We start from the raw sequence: 16,004 nt of genomic DNA, 5'->3' as shown, positions 1-16,004 counted from the left end.
GAATCATAATTGTGAGGAATAGGCAAAGAAAGGTTGTTGGAATTCACATAGGAATCTTTGTTCAAATGATATGGAAAATGGTTTTCATAAAAGATAATATTCCTTGATACCTCAATACTATGATTTTTAAGATTTAGAAAAATATATCCCTTTGGGTTGGAAGACAAACCGAGAAAGATACCATGCACAAAACGATCATCAAGTTTCTTTCTATGTGCAGTGACCGTACTAGAGTAACACAAACATCCAAATACGCATAAAGAAGAAAGATCATATAGTCTACCATTCAATTTTTCATAGGGTGCAATGTTGTGCAACAAAGGAGTGAGAGTGCAATTGATTAAAAAACAACATGTTGTACAACAAAAATCCAGAATAAATGAGGTAAATTTGCTTGAAAAAGCAAGGCACGAGTAACATTTAAAATGTGTTGATGTTTTCTTTCAACAATACCATTTTGTTCAGGCGTTTCTACACATGTGGTTTGATGAACAATGCCTTTAGAAGAAAAGAAATTTTTCATGGAAAATTCAGTACCATTGTCAGTGCGAATAGTTTTAACGGTAGTTTTAAACTGATTTTCAATGTAAGCAATGAAATTAACAATATGATTTCTAACTTCAGATTTTGTGTGTAAAGAAATAACCCAAGTAAAACATGAAAAATCATCCACAATGGTTAAAAAATATCTAAAACCGTGCATTGAAATGATAGAAGAAGGACCTCAAATGTCCATATGCAGTAATTCAAAGATGTTAGCAGTATGAGATTTACTTAAAGTAAAAGAGAGTTTCTTTTGTTTGGCACAATGACATACATCACATACATGCGGTTTTTCAGCAGGAATATAAGAGTATTTAGTTCTCAAAACATTTAATCTTTCATCTGAAAGATGCCCCATTCTATAGTGCCACAGATTAATGTCTTTGACAGTACAATTGAAAGAATGAGCAATAATGTGTGTAGCAGTATTACGAAAAAAAGAAGATTCAAAAGCATACAAGCCAGCTTTGACACTAACTATACCAATCCTCTATTTGGTTGTATTGTCCTGTATCATACAATTATTGGAGGAGAAAATTAAACTGCAGTTCATATTTAAAGAAAGTTTAGAAGTAGATACAAGATTAAAGGAAAGCTGAGGAACATATAAGACATCAATGAGGTAAAACTTGTGATTAAAAATCACAGTTCCAGAATATTTTGCAAACACGTGATGGCCATTAGGTAGACTAATAGGAATAGGTTTAATGCTTTTGTACGAAGTAAACTCAGATAAAGAAGAACACACATGATCAGTTGCTCCTGAATCTAGAATCCAATAATTTCTACCATGTTGTAAATTATTTAAGGTAAGAATATCACCAGTTAGAGACCTCTCTGCCATTTTATGATTGGTGTCCGCAGTGAAAGAGCCCACCTGATTTACTTGAATATTGGTTGTAGTGTTATTGTTGGTGCTTTGTCTAAACAAATATGACAAAACTTGATATTGCTGTGTTGTGAGGTGATATTCCCCTTTTTCCTATTCTTTTTGGCAAGGCTCAGAAAACACATCATCAGATATAACAATATTATTAACCTGATTGGTTTTACTACCATAAAACTTGTATCCAGGAGGATACCCGTGTTTCTTGTAGCAATTTTCTATGGTGTGACCATTTCTTCCACAATGGGTACATATTTTCTTATTCCCGTTATTTTTGAAGGACTTATTTTCTTGATTAGGAAACCCAACCTTCCGAAAACAAACGTTCTCTGTATGGCCATTTTTACCACAAAAGGTTCATATCACAGAAGAAGAGATGCGATTAGAATTAGCATTATTAATATTTGAGACAAAAAAGTTGCTGGCCAGTTGACGTTCTTGTTGCACCACAAAAGAAAATTTTGTTGTTATAGGAGGTATAGACTCCATAAGAAGTACATGAGATTTTATGTTATGATATTGTTCATTTAACCCCCTTAGAAACTACATGGCCTGGTCTTCACATTTTCTTTGATTGATAAGAGAAGTAAAAGCAACAAAGCAAGAACATTTTGTCTCACAAATGCATACAAGATTAAGTCTAAAGTTTTCTAGTTCATCCCAAATTATTCTCAGCTTAGTGAAATAGTCAGTTACAGTCAATTCACCTTGATGTAAAGAAGCAACTCCCAGTTGTAAATCTGAAATTCTAGATAAATCCCCCTGAGAATATCTACTCTTCAAATCATTCCATATATCTAAAGCTATATTCATCCATACGATGTTTTGTCTAATGGAAATAGATACAGAATGGACTAACCACGAGACGACCATATTGTTGCATCTGTACCAAACCGAGTAAGTGGGATGGTTCTTGAGCGGACATGGGCACGTGCCAAGGACAAACTCCACCTTATTTTTCGCGCTCAACGCCGTTATAATTGACTTACTCCAAGAGTGATAATTTGTAGAGTCCAACGCCGGCGAGACCAAAGAGACAACAGGGTTCTCACTGGGATGGAGATAAAGGTAGTTGTTCATCAAGTTCAATTGTTCCACCGATTGATTTGTTACATTCGGCTGAGACAATTGCACTGCGGTTTCTTCAGTTCCAGCGGTTTCAGCCATATCTGAAAGAAAAACAAAAAATTCAAGATTTGGAACAAGAAACCGCGAAGAACGAAATTCATAGAAGAAAACGAAATTCAGAGTGCACAGTAGAGCTCTTCAAAGAAGAGCTTTGATACCATAATAGAAATAAATCCTCTGTGTTGATTATGTGGAAGAACTCCGTGAATGATGAAAAAAACCTGTGATGAGAATGATGTAGAGATGAAGGGAAGATAAACCCTAAAAGGGTTGAAAGGATCTTACCAAAGAAAAAGGGAAAAAAACATGAATCGTATTGTGAAATTCAATTAAGAGAGAGTACATAATTACAAAAGTTACAATCTGTAAAGTAAAAACCCACTAAACCTAAGATACATGGTGACAAAAATAAAAGAAGGTCCAAGATCCCAAAGCCCAAACAACCCAAAATAATAAAAAAAATATGCTAACTAACACTTACACTAAATACCCAAGCCAAAGGCAAGGCTTTTCACCCTAAGTGGAGAATAAGCAAAAATAATAGATAATTTGGCTCAAGGTAAAAGTTTTCAAAACAATAAACTAGTTTATATAATATACAAAACTCTGGGAAATCTCATTCTTTCATTTCAATTTATTGTGTCAAAAATCTCACAATCTCATTTTCTAAAAGTTTATCAAAGAATCATAGGGGAAATAAATTTTTCTTTTTAATGTTTTTCTCAAAATTAAAGTGAAAACTAAAATAGAGGATATCTCTATCACTAGAAATTTTTGAGGATGTGTTTTCAAAGAAAGCATACCTTGCCTTGACCAAGATTGGATTCTCAATGGACTAAATTTAATTTAATAATGTAACTCAAATTTAAGAAGGACATATTTAATTTTTCTAATAAATGTAATTAAAATAAATTATTATACTAATTTATATTAATAAACTAAACTGAATGATAACAATGAATTTATAATGTCGTAATATATTTATATTGTTAATATATTATTTTTAAATATTATTTTTCAAAAAATTAATTTAAATTAATAATATTGATTAATTACAAATATTTTGAAATTAATAATGATTAAGTATTAAATTAGTATTTTTAATATAAAATAATAATAAATTTATTAATTTTGTACTAATAATTTAACTTATTAAATTTCAATTTTATATTAAATTATTTTTATATTCACATTAATTATCAATGTTAATTATTATTTTTATTTTTATGTTGACATATGTTAAAATAATTATTAATTATTATGTTATATTTATTACAAAGTTTAAATTAAATATTAAAAATCATTAATTATACCTGTAATATTTTAATAATTTTTATTAATTTTATATTAACATACCTTTCAAATAATTATAAATTATAAATTTATTATTATTAATTGTATTTATATATTTTTTATATTATTCATAAATTCAAAATATTTGGTAATATTATGAAGAATTTATAATATTTTAAATTTTATAATAACTTTTTACATTATAAAAATATATTAAATATTTTTTAATAGCATTTATATTTTATTATATTAAATTAAATTTTTTACTAATCTTAAAAATTTATTAATTAAATATATTTTATTTTCAAAACTTTTATTCATGTTATCACATAACAAATGGAAAAATGGTAAATTTCTATATAGAAATTATTGGATCCAATCCAAATCCAAATAAATGGATTGGACTTAAAATTCATATCCATTTTAACTAGATCTAATTTATTTAGATTTTTTTTTAAAATTATTTGAAGTGGATTAAATCTAAATTAAATCCACTTTGTTAATTAGATTAAATTCACTTTATCAATTACATTAAATACTTTTTGATATTGACACACTAACTTGGTTAGAACCGGGCCTAAACCGACTCAACCTGTACGTGGACCAATTCGACTCGACATCGGTCCAGGTCCGCTCAGCTCGACATCGGCTCGAGCCAGGACCACTCGACACCGGTCCGGGCTCGAATGACTCGAAATCGGCTCGGGACCGCTCGGCTCGACATCAGCCGGGCACTGTTCGGTTGGACATTGGCCTGAGACTGTTTGGCTCGACATCGGCCTGGGACCAGACGAATTGACATCGACTTGAGCCTAGACGACTCGACAACGTCATGGGCCCGACTCGATATTGGCACGGGCTCGACTCGATATTGACACGGGCCCGAACGACTCGAGATCGACCCGGGCCAGACAACTTGACATCGACCCGGGCCCGAGTGGCTCAACATCAGCCCGGACTCGGACGACTAAACATCGGTCCATGCCCAAACAACTCGACATCTGACTAGGTCTGGACGGCTCGACATCGATCTGGACCCGCTCGACTCGACATCGGCCTGGGCTCGCTCAGCTCGACATGGGCCCAGGCCCGGGCGACTGGACATCAGCCCGGGCCCGCTTGGCTTGACATCAATCCGGGACTGCTCGGCTTGACATGGGTCAGGGCATGCTCGACTCGACATGGGCCCGACACTGCTCGGTTGGACATCAGCCTGAGCCTGCTCAGCTCGACATCGGCCTGGGCCCACTCAGCTCAATATCGGCCTTGGCTTGCTCGGCTCGACATTGACCTGGACCTGCTCGACTCGACATTAGCCTTGGCCCGCTGGGCTCGACATCAGCCTGGCTCGGTCGTCTGGATATCGACCCGGACCCGCTCGACTCGATATCGGACCTGAAAGACTCAACTCGACATGGGCCTGGACCGACTCAACTAGAAATTGACCTGGGCCATCTCGGCTCGATATCGACTCCGGACGACTTGGTTCGACGTGGATTTGGGTCGACTTTACTCAACCTAGGCCCGGATTGTCTTGGATCAACTTGGATCGGGCCAAGTCAAATTCCAACCCAAATTACAAATTGGATAATCCAAAAATGTATCCAATCTATATCTAATCCATATCCAATTAAATGGATTGGATTTGAGATAAATCCATTTAAATTGATTAAAACTAATATGGATTTGAATAATTATGGATTGAATTTTGTAATTTGAATTTTTATCCACACTTAATAGAAATCAGCTAAAAAAATCATTTTCCAATAGAAGAAAAGTAAACAAATTTAATAGTTGCAGTAAAAAAAATGTCTCCTAAGAAAGTCGATTTATGTTAAAGAGTCATGTAAGAAAAAGTGATTTAGAAATTAAGAGAAAAGGTTTAAGGGAAATATAAAAGGTAGTAGGTATGTTAAGATACTAAATGTTCTATCAGTCTTGTTATATAAACGTCTAAATGTTTTGATGATAAAAAATATTAGAAAGTGTTATATTCTATAATGAAGTTCACTAATGTATAATATAATATTATACAATCTTACTAAAAGAAGATGATCAAGTCTCACTAGACAATCTTATTATAAAAAGATCCATTAAACAATATAGTAAAGACGTATCAAATGGTTCAAGTTTTTGTCTTAACATTGAACAAATCTCTAAGTGTTTATTTGACATAAGGAGAAAATTAGAATCGAGGAATGCTACCCAAAAAGATAGTTAAAAGATGAAGAGACGTATCAGACAGTCTCATAGGACTAGATCAAACTTTCTCGCTAGAAGGTCTCGTTAGATGATCCTATTACTCATGGATACATCAGAAGATCTTGTTCGATGATCTTAAAAGGTACTACTAGTTGGACGAACTCAAAGTGCGTGAAAACTCAACCATGCAGTACTTCATAATCTCATTAGAAGGTATCTAAAATACGCACACAACAGATGATCATCACGCCTTCTACACATTAGATAGTCTGCTATATTAGAGAGTATCGATACTTAACTTTTACATTCTTGTAATACATTACAACCATACTAAATAGGCCAACATCAACTACCTAAATTGCTTAAATCGGTCAACACCAATTAACTAAAACGCTATTTCCAAACTTATATCAACATAACTAAAGTTAACCATATCAAACTCAATTTTACAATGTAAATAAAATAATAAATTTTCAAGATGAACTTGTCACATTGAGTTACAATTTTTATAATACAAATCAACATTCATGACAATCTAATATTTTTGTCATAATTTTCATCCTTAACAACATCGATTTTCATAACACATGCATAATTGGCCAATCAATTCAACTAGGATACAAAATTCAACTCCAAAAATATCTAATCAAAATTTCTTCCAAACCTTAATGTTCCACATGTCTTCCACGTTCAATCTCAACTAAAAGTTAAACTTTCAATAATCATATACTAACTTAAACATTTAATTCTTATTGATTAGAAAATAATGATAGTGTCTTTATCTATTGTTTTTACCAGTTGACCTGCTTGCCGGTTGACTCTAGCGACAAGCTCTGACTCCGTCTATCTCTATTGGAATCTGCTATTCCCTTTGTTACGTTGGAAAGTGGCTCCGTTGAGACAAATGGGCCCTACCTGTTGATTGCACTCCGACGATCAAGTCAGTACAAAGCTTATAAGAAACAAGAAACAATTAGTTTCAATCTTAGAAACAACATACCTTAACCTGAGATCTCAAGTCCCTTTTATAGTTTACCTTTTGTAACAACTTTATATCACGAGAATATAATCTCAACTGAAAGCATACTCAACGACAAATATTTTGCTTAAGGGCACAGCCTCACGGTGTTGCAACAGAACAAAATCTTTCCTTCATGGAGTGCATAAAATAATAACAAAATAACCACCAAGTTACTAACTCATGTACCAGCATCAGGGGTCCAATATGTTTATGTAGCCATCCTCAATGTGGCGCTACACTGTCTTTTGAACACATGCAACCTAACCTCTACGTGCCCTAGCACACATGGACTTAGGTTTAAAAGAAAATATTTACTTAAGCTAGACCCCCAACGCACTAAGCACATCCCTAGGTCCAAAACTACCCTTCGCTAGTCGCTTAGGCCTTATGCACAAAGAGTTTATACGAAAAAGGAACTAATACATACATCCGAAGCCCCATCACATAACCCACTAGATTGACCCAAGAACCAAACTGACGTGTTTATAACATATGCTGAGATCTGATCACCAAACACTCTGGTATAGTACATCTATATTAAAAAATTGCTTAAACTTAAAAGACCACAAGAAAGAAAGAATTAAAAAAACTCGGATTTCAAAATCTAAACACAACATTTAAGGATAAATATACACTTATTTTAATTCAACTTCTCTTCTGATAAACTCAGAAACTATTTAAGGGCAGAATTTGTTCACCAAAAGGTGACAATATTAGAGAAAAGAAAAACTAGATAAAAGGAAGGACGGGTGGCATGCAATTGAAAAGAAAGGTTTTACACTTTTTCTTACCATTCTACTTTTATTTCTCAACTTTTCTTATTCCCTGTGCAAACTATATTTAATTTAGAAAAAAAATTGAATGATTCACGTGTAATGATTATAAGAAAAAAGATATTAAAGTCTTGATCTCGAATACTTATTTTGAGGAGAACTTATGATTGTTTGTGAGGAAAGGGATAAGGGTCACAAAAGTCAACAAAAAGAACTTTACATTTAACTTTTGTGGTTATTAAAGTAATATTAAATTGTTAACTCTTCTTTAAGTAAGACCCACTAAGTTTGGTTGAGTGTTACCATTGTACTAAAACAAAAGAATCTTTTTAAGAACATCTTTTCAATAAAAAACCAAAAATGTTGCTCAATTATTTCTACCTTTCACAAATATATATTTTATATTAAATTTAATTAAATTATTGAACATGTCATTAATATTTATGTCTTTTATTATAATAGAAATGTAGCTTTATATCTTTATATAAAAGAGAATGTAACTTTTTTTATTAACTATTTTTAGTGTCATTTTTCAAAAACATAATTTTTTTATTAGATTAAAATAATTTTATTATGTGATGAATTGATGAATTAAATAATTATATAATTTCTACCGGATATTGCTTTTTTATAACTACTTTTAATTATTTTCAAAAATATAATTTACCTTTTATTAAAGTAAATAATTTTATTATGTGATAAAATACTCTTTACCTAGAAATAAATGGATAATATCTACTTAAAAATAACAGTCTAGTTCTCATTTTTTTACAAATTTATTTATTTTAAAATTTTTAAAATAACTTTATTTTGATAAAAAAAATGTGGATACAAATACATGAAATTTCACTAGTGTACGATAATTAGTATTACTATTATTGTGTTTTATTTTCTAAAATTGATTTTCCTCACTTAAGAGAAACCAAATCCACTTAAAATAGAACTATAACAACTCTACAATATTTTTATTTCTTTTAAGTATCTAAAAATATATATATTTCTATTATAATAAATAAGAATTGTTTATTTTTTATTGTCAATTTATTACACTTAAAATAGAACTATAACAACTATAAAATAAAAATTATGAACTAAATTTGAATGATTAAAATTATGCATATTAAACCATACAAACCTAAAGTATAATTGAGTTAATAAATTGACAATAAAAAATAAATAATTCTTATTTATTATAATAGAAATATATATTTTTTAGATACTTAAAAGAAATAAAAACATTTAAAAACTATCATTAAAAATTATTTATCTCTCTTTTTTTTAATTTAAAATATTTAAATAGAACATTAAATTGTAACATCCCCACTTACATCCCAGTATATCAAAAACAAAATAATAAAAGTAAATGTAGATCATTCCATCTATTTAATATGAAGTTCTACCAACATACCTTATTATAAATAGGTGTACTCACACTTCAACTCCTATATAAAATAGAATTAGCTTAACTCCAATAAAAAAAATTCTTATTTGTAAGAAATTATTCTTCTTTCTAAATTAATTCTTTTAACTAAAACTTATTTAAAACATAATTAATTAAAAATAGAAAATATTAAAATATGAATTTTTATCATTAAAAATTAAATATATATAAAATGAAATAATGGAAACCAGAAAACCATAAATCACAAAAATAGTTTAAAAAATTATTTTTATATATAGAATAAGAGTTTCAAATTTTAATGATTTAATAACGACGACAATAACATTTTTTTAGTTATATGAATTACATTCTTTACTTTAAATTTGTGGTTTGTAAATTTATTCCATTGATTATTACAACATCACGGTAACAGCAAATAAAATTTAATATCAAATTTGATAAAAAAAAATCATTACTTTCTCAAAAGATTAACAGATAATATATATATATATATATATATATTAATATGTACATTTTCTAAACTTTTAATTATTTAAATTTAGATATAATAAAACATTTATTTTAATTTATTGTTCTTCCATTAAAAATTTCATATAAAGTCATAATCATATTAATAAGGGAAAATAAAATATGTGCATTTATGATGTTTTTATTATATATTTAATTTTTAGTTATAAATTATATATTAATAGTGTATCATAAATACGTTACATTAATATCTTATTTATATTTATATTTTATATAATATCCTATATATAAAAGAAATTATTCTCCTTTTTTGTGTATACAATTTTTTTTTATTCTACCTTATTTAATATATCTCATTTTATTAATACAATGAAATATTTTGTCATTTCATATGAATTACTTAAAAAATAAAATTATTTTTAAATTAATATTAATGTACCGTTTTTATATGACTCTCCCACTTTTTTTTAATTCATTATTTTAAGGCAACAACAAGAAGAAAGAGAGAACATACTCTCACACACATTTCCATACCAAATCTCACTTATCAAATAAAATAATCTCCATTTTCAATCACTATTCATTTTTTGCTTTTCAATTTTGACTCATATAAAATTATTTTTGTATGTATGTTAAATTTCTATTATCGTGAAAATTGAGTAACTGAGAAAAATGTGGATACACACACCTTTTTTCCGCTAGTCTTAATAAATTATTTAAAATTTGGAAATGTAAGTATAATATAAAAGATAATAAGAAAAACTGAATTAAATCTTAATACGTTATAAACTTGAATATTTTTAATTAATTTTTTTATTAAAAGCTTTTATTTTATTTATTAAGGTTCAAGATAATTTTTATTTTTATTAATTATTTTACGGTCAACGCATGTTTGTCTTTCAGTTCAAGTTTTACTTCAGTTTTCTAACTCCTGCACTTCCCTATGGGAGAGGAAACAAGTGAGATAAGTTATTTAATGACTTAAAAGTTATTGTTGAAACAAATTTAAATAATATTCTATACATTAATCACTTCATTAAATTTCAATTCTTTTTATAAATTTAGATATTTTTAATTATTATTTTTTTCTATTTATGAGATAAGATAACACACAAACCAAAATTAATAACAAAGTTTAATTAAAAAAATTAAGTACTTCAATTAAAATTATTTAAAACTTAATTAGGCAATTAAGCACATTCATTAGTTTTGGTTTTTCAGCTTTGTTGTAAACCAGAGTTAACCATGTCATTGCTCACACGTCTATTCCTCCATGTGCATCTTCTTCTGCAACCTTCATCTTCAACGCTACAAAACAAATATTAACAAATTAAAAAAAACGTAACAAACAGAGAGAAAGTGTGTCTCTTCTGCTATCCACTTTTCTCCTTCACAAGACTCCATAACTTTTCCGTAATCTCTCTCTCACTCACACACTCTCCATTTCGCTATTAATCAAAGTCCCACACCGATTCCAGAATATTCCCAACGCCATGTTTCGTCGCCGTCCAGATCCAGGTATCTCCCAAACGCAACCTCCACTCTTCGCCCATGTCGTTTCGTTATCCTTCTGTATCCATGTTTTTGACTAATTACGCCATAGATTTTTTATGTTCACGAGTTAATATAGGGTTTTTTTTGCAATCCTGTGGTAATCGATAGTGTTCGTGAGGAAATTGAATGGATAGTTAAGGAAATTTTTTTGTTTTTTATTTTCGATTTTGAATTGTTCAGTTTCCATTTACCGTTGAACGGGATTTTGTCACGTTATTGCTTTCGGTGTGCGGCCAAACAGAGGTTCCGTGTTTTGATTGTGTTTGAAGACACATGACGGCTACAGGGTTTTTCTTGCTATTTAAGTTGGTTACTTAACAAGGCTGTGTTTCTTTGAGTCGGTGACAGTTTTATGAATTGGTCCTTGTCTCTTACATTGAGCACTTGCCTCGAAATTTTGAAGATTCAACGTTGGAGGAGAGTTCTCTGTCTCCATTTATAGCACCTGAAATTGACTTTCAAGTTCTTGTACTGCATGCTGGGTTTTTGAATTTGGACTGTGTTTCCTCTTAGTTTTGTTAAGGAGATAACCGGGGTTTGGAAATTTTGTTATTTTTTATTTCTAGAGTGTTTGGTTTCACGTTTCAGACATCCAGACGTAGTTTTTTCGCTTCTTATAGGAGGACAATTGTTATAGCTTTTGCATCTGAAGTTCCACATTCTAGTTATTCATTCTAGCTTTCACATTGCAGACGTGATCTGTTCCTTCTCTACGGGTTTGTAAACACGGTATATAGCATCTGGAATTGGCTTTGGAGTATTTGCTGTTTGTTGGGATTTTGATTTTGGATTGTGTTCTTCTCAGTTTTGTTGAGGTGTTTGGAGTTTTGTTATTATTTATTGATATTATTTTTTATTTTTTAGAGAATTGAGTTGATGGGGGGTAACAATTCTAAGGAGGATAATAATTGGAGGCAGAATTCATCTGTGCGTTCAAGGCCCTCTTCTTCTTCTTGGGGTGCATATCCTGACCCCCACTCGGGTTATGGTCAGGGGGGCTACGCCTATGAGCCGCAACAGCCTTCTTACCCTACACAGCAGAACTATTATGCCCCTCCACCTCCGCAGCAAAACTATGGGTATGAACCTCAGCCTCATGATAGTGGTAGAGTGGCCAGCCATAGAAATGAGAAGCAGTTGGACAGGAAGTACTCAAGAATCGCAGATAACTACAATTCCATAGATGAGGTAAGAAATGTTTTAATATAGTTGATGTACACTCGTGTTTAACTTACTGTACAGAACTGAATTCACTTAAATGAAAGGCTGAGACTCTGCATGTTTATGATGACTACTGTTAAGTGTATTGTTGTGTGATCAGGCATGACTTACCTGGTCATGAGACTGTCTTCCAATTTGCTATTCATTTTCATATTTTGGGAAATATTTGTATACTTTGTCATCAATTTAATTCTTATGTTTTCACATTTGTTGCTTATGTTTATTACAGGTGACTGAGGCTCTTGCACGTGCAGGCCTTGAGTCATCAAATCTTATTATGGGTATTGATTGCACTAAGAGCAATGAATGGACAGGTTAGGCCTTATTGATATACATTTAAATTTTAGATAAAATTGGAATTTATTCAGTGTTTTGTGAAATGTGTGCTGAACTTGATGCCCCTTTCAGGAAAGCATTCATTTAACAGAAAAAGTTTGCATCACATTGGGAATGGTCCAAATCCCTACGAACAAGCAATATCTATTATTGGGAAAACCTTGGCTGCATTTGATGAGGATAACTTGATTCCTTGTTTTGGATTTGGGGATGGTATTTTTCTGAGTTCTGATAACTTTCTATTTTATAGATGTTCTGTTTGTTGTTTAAATGTGGTAATGGGCATTACTGTGATATCATGGCAGCATCAACACATGATCAGGATGTCTTCAGTTTTTATCCAGATGAACGATTTTGCAATGGATTTGAAGAAGTGTTGGGTCGTTATAGGGAAATTGTTCCTAATATTCGACTTGCAGGTTATATTTTTACTACTTGTGCTGTTCTTAATTTGCAAATTCTAATTATTCCTGTTGTAGTTATTGTAGTACTGACTTACTAATTTGGACTAGTGGTTTTATGTCAGGTCCTACCTCATTTGCACCAATAGTTGAAATGGCCATGACAATCGTTGAGCAGAGTGGAGGCCAGTACCATGTTTTGGTGATAATAGCAGATGGCCAGGTATTCTATTCTTTTGTATATCCAGAATGTAGAGTTGTCTTCAATTAAACAATTTTTCTGATCCATGAGACATAGACTTTAAATGGAGAGGAAATATATATTTGTCATTCATGAAACTCCAATCTTGTAACTTTTATTTGAAGTCATGGTTGCTACAATGCAATTTAAAGTAGTTTGTCTGACTTTCGATTGTTATAATGGTACTTAGCTTTGTGTAATCCCACCTACATCGATATTTTCCTCAGGTAACAAGAAGTATTGACACTGAACATGGGAGGCTGAGTCCACAGGAGCAGAAGACTGTGGATGCCATTGTTGAGGCGAGGTGAGTATCCTGTAGGTTTTGTTCAATGATGTTTTATCTTTTTTGAATATCTTTTCTTATTGACCTGCGCTGTTACAGTAAATTTCCTCTTTCAATCATATTGGTTGGAGTTGGAGATGGTCCTTGGGACATGATGAAGGAGTTTGACGACAATATTCCGTCTAGGGCCTTCGATAATTTTCAGGTAATTGATGAGGAGCATACATAATAATGTTGATTAATAACTGTTAAAATGTTCTAATCAGTGGGATTTCATTGACTGATTTATTGTGATTTCTCTGTGCTTCTTTAGTTTGTGAATTTTACAGAAATTATGTCAAAGAACATTCCTCCTTCTCGAAAAGAGGCAGCATTTGCTCTTGCAGCACTGATGGAAATTCCTTCTCAGTATAAGGCAGCAATAGAGCTTAATCTGTTGGGGTAAACTTTTGTTCTATACCATTCATAATTTTCTTTTCTAAAATAAGCCTTCAGTTAATTTTATGACAAAATTTCGGTTGCTCTGTTTATTTTTATTAAATAGTCGTCGAAATGCCAATGCTCCTCAGAGAGTTGCCCTTCCAACTCCAACATATGGTTCACCATCTATGGCCGCTTCAAAACCTTATGGTTCTGCAGCATCTTTTGGTGCTTCAAAACCTTATGGTTCAGCATCTTTTGAAACCTCAAAACCTTACGGTTCAGCATCTTTTGACACCTCAAAACCATATGGTTCAGCATCTTCTGGCAGTTCTAAACCTTCTCATGGTACTAGCTTTGAGACAAGTACCCCTTCTTATTATGACAACAACAACGTAGGTGGCACAGCTCCTCCTGTCTCAAGTTCCACATATGACAATCAGGTACGACCCCTACAAAGTACAAAGTGCTCTAATAGAGATATGTGTCATGTTCTTGATCAAGTCTTTTTGGAGAAAATGCAAATGCAAATTAAAGGGCATTGCTTACGGGAATATACATTGTTTTTTCCCTGTTCCAATCTTGCTGTTATTTTTGGCGTCATTTTTACGTGCCTTAGTTGAGAAATGATATTACATAGGTGATTCTTCCTGGTCTAATGGGGGGAGATTAATGGTATCAATTTACCTGCTTAATTTTGATGAATATTTTCATACTCTCTATCTTCTATGCCCAGTGTCTGAAATTGTGATTGTCCTGAATCCAGGTTATAGTTACATAGTTTTATTGTCTTGTTTCCTGTTTTGCATTTTATATATGCAATATAGGGACTAAATTTGAAAGGGATGTGTTATGAATTTGTCCTTGTCATACTGCACAATTAACGAATTCAATTGGTATTTTTCAGCTTTGCCCCATATGTCTGACCAATTCAAAAGACATGGCCTTTGGATGTGGGCATCAGGTAAAACAATATTTTAAATTTCTTACAATACCATTTAAGGAAAAATGACATAAGTGCTTATGAATGATATATTTGTTTATGTTAAATGACAGACATGCTGTGAGTGTGGACCAGATCTTCAGACGTGTCCTATCTGTAGAAGCCCCATTAATACCAGAATTAAGCTTTACTAGGGCCTCTTTCATTGTGAAGTAATTTTGTGGTGTGAACAAAAATTCTTTGATTTTTTTATGTTTCTGGTTGTATACAACGTTAAATCATCTCTCAGTTTCTGTTGACAAATGATACAGTAAAAAAAAATCCCAACCAGTTAATTTTATTTGGTTTGGATTTGTAAAAAAAAAGTTCTTCAAATCCAAACTGAAATCTAAATTAAAAGCGGATTGGTTCTGCTTAGTTCAGGGTTGTCCAAAGGAAGAGAAATGTTTACATTTTCATTCTAATTTCTTTTATCGAATATAGGACGATTTCTTATTGCATCCCATAAATTCAAAATTTCCAAAAATATTTATTTCAGATTTTACAATTCAATTTGGAATATAAATTTTTATAATTTGGATTTTTAATTTGGAATAAAAAAATTTGAATTTTAGAATATAGAATGAAATATAAAATTTGTATTTTGAATAGTAAAAATCTTAAATATATTGTATTTTGGATTCTACAATAAAATAAATAAATAAATAAAATTATAAATTTTAATTTGAGTTCTATAAGTTTCTGGATTTTACATCTTAAAATTAAAATAAATGTTTAATAAAAAAATTTAGTTGTACAATCTAAAATATAATAAGTCACAAATTTTAACTTTGAATTTTATAATTTGAGAAGCTTCTGGATTTAAAAAATATTAGAGTAATTTGGA

At 31.2% G+C, this 16,004-nt stretch overlaps 1 protein-coding gene across 4 annotated transcripts; it reads left to right on the top strand.

The window, feature by feature from the left end:
* The first annotated feature begins 10,921 nt into the window (after positions 1-10,921).
* Positions 10,922-15,535, top strand: LOC137837177 (E3 ubiquitin-protein ligase RGLG2-like). Of its 4 annotated transcripts, none has more exons than XM_068646066.1 (13): positions 10,974-11,234; positions 11,963-11,999; positions 12,135-12,458; positions 12,721-12,805; positions 12,900-13,040; positions 13,133-13,246; positions 13,354-13,451; positions 13,697-13,776; positions 13,855-13,960; positions 14,069-14,196; positions 14,300-14,618; positions 15,083-15,139; positions 15,232-15,535. In XM_068646066.1, exons 3-13 carry the CDS (start codon positions 12,147-12,149, stop codon positions 15,310-15,312), a joined length of 1,521 nt encoding a protein of 506 aa, XP_068502167.1. In that variant the 5' UTR covers positions 10,974-11,234; positions 11,963-11,999; positions 12,135-12,146; the 3' UTR covers positions 15,313-15,535. The 4 variants fall into 4 exon arrangements, with proteins under 4 accessions (XP_068502166.1, XP_068502167.1, XP_068502165.1 ...); XM_068646064.1 differs by lacking the exon at positions 10,974-11,234 and adding an exon at positions 11,529-11,687; XM_068646068.1 differs by lacking the exon at positions 10,974-11,234 and adding an exon at positions 11,614-11,805.
* The last annotated feature ends 469 nt before the right edge of the window (positions 15,536-16,004 follow it).

This window comes from Phaseolus vulgaris, chromosome 4, assembly GCF_000499845.2.
Source record: "Phaseolus vulgaris cultivar G19833 chromosome 4, P. vulgaris v2.0, whole genome shotgun sequence".
NCBI lineage: Eukaryota > Viridiplantae > Streptophyta > Magnoliopsida > Fabales > Fabaceae > Phaseolus > Phaseolus vulgaris.
Note: the sequence above shows the minus strand (reverse complement) of the source record. Positions and strands in the feature narration are given on the sequence as shown.

What these genes read in the sequence shown, in the direction of transcription:
- LOC137837177 (XM_068646064.1), top strand. Translation starts at nt 11,623, where the DNA reads ATGAATTGGTCCTTGTCTCTTACATTGAGCACTTGCCTCGAAATTTTG. An exon ending in TGATAATAGCAGATGGCCAG is followed by an intron (nt 13,452 to 13,696) that starts GTATTCTATTCT and finishes TATTTTCCTCAG; the next exon opens with GTAACAAGAAGTATTGACAC. An exon ending in ATAGAGCTTAATCTGTTGGG is followed by an intron (nt 14,197 to 14,299) that starts GTAAACTTTTGT and finishes TTTATTAAATAG; the next exon opens with TCGTCGAAATGCCAATGCTC.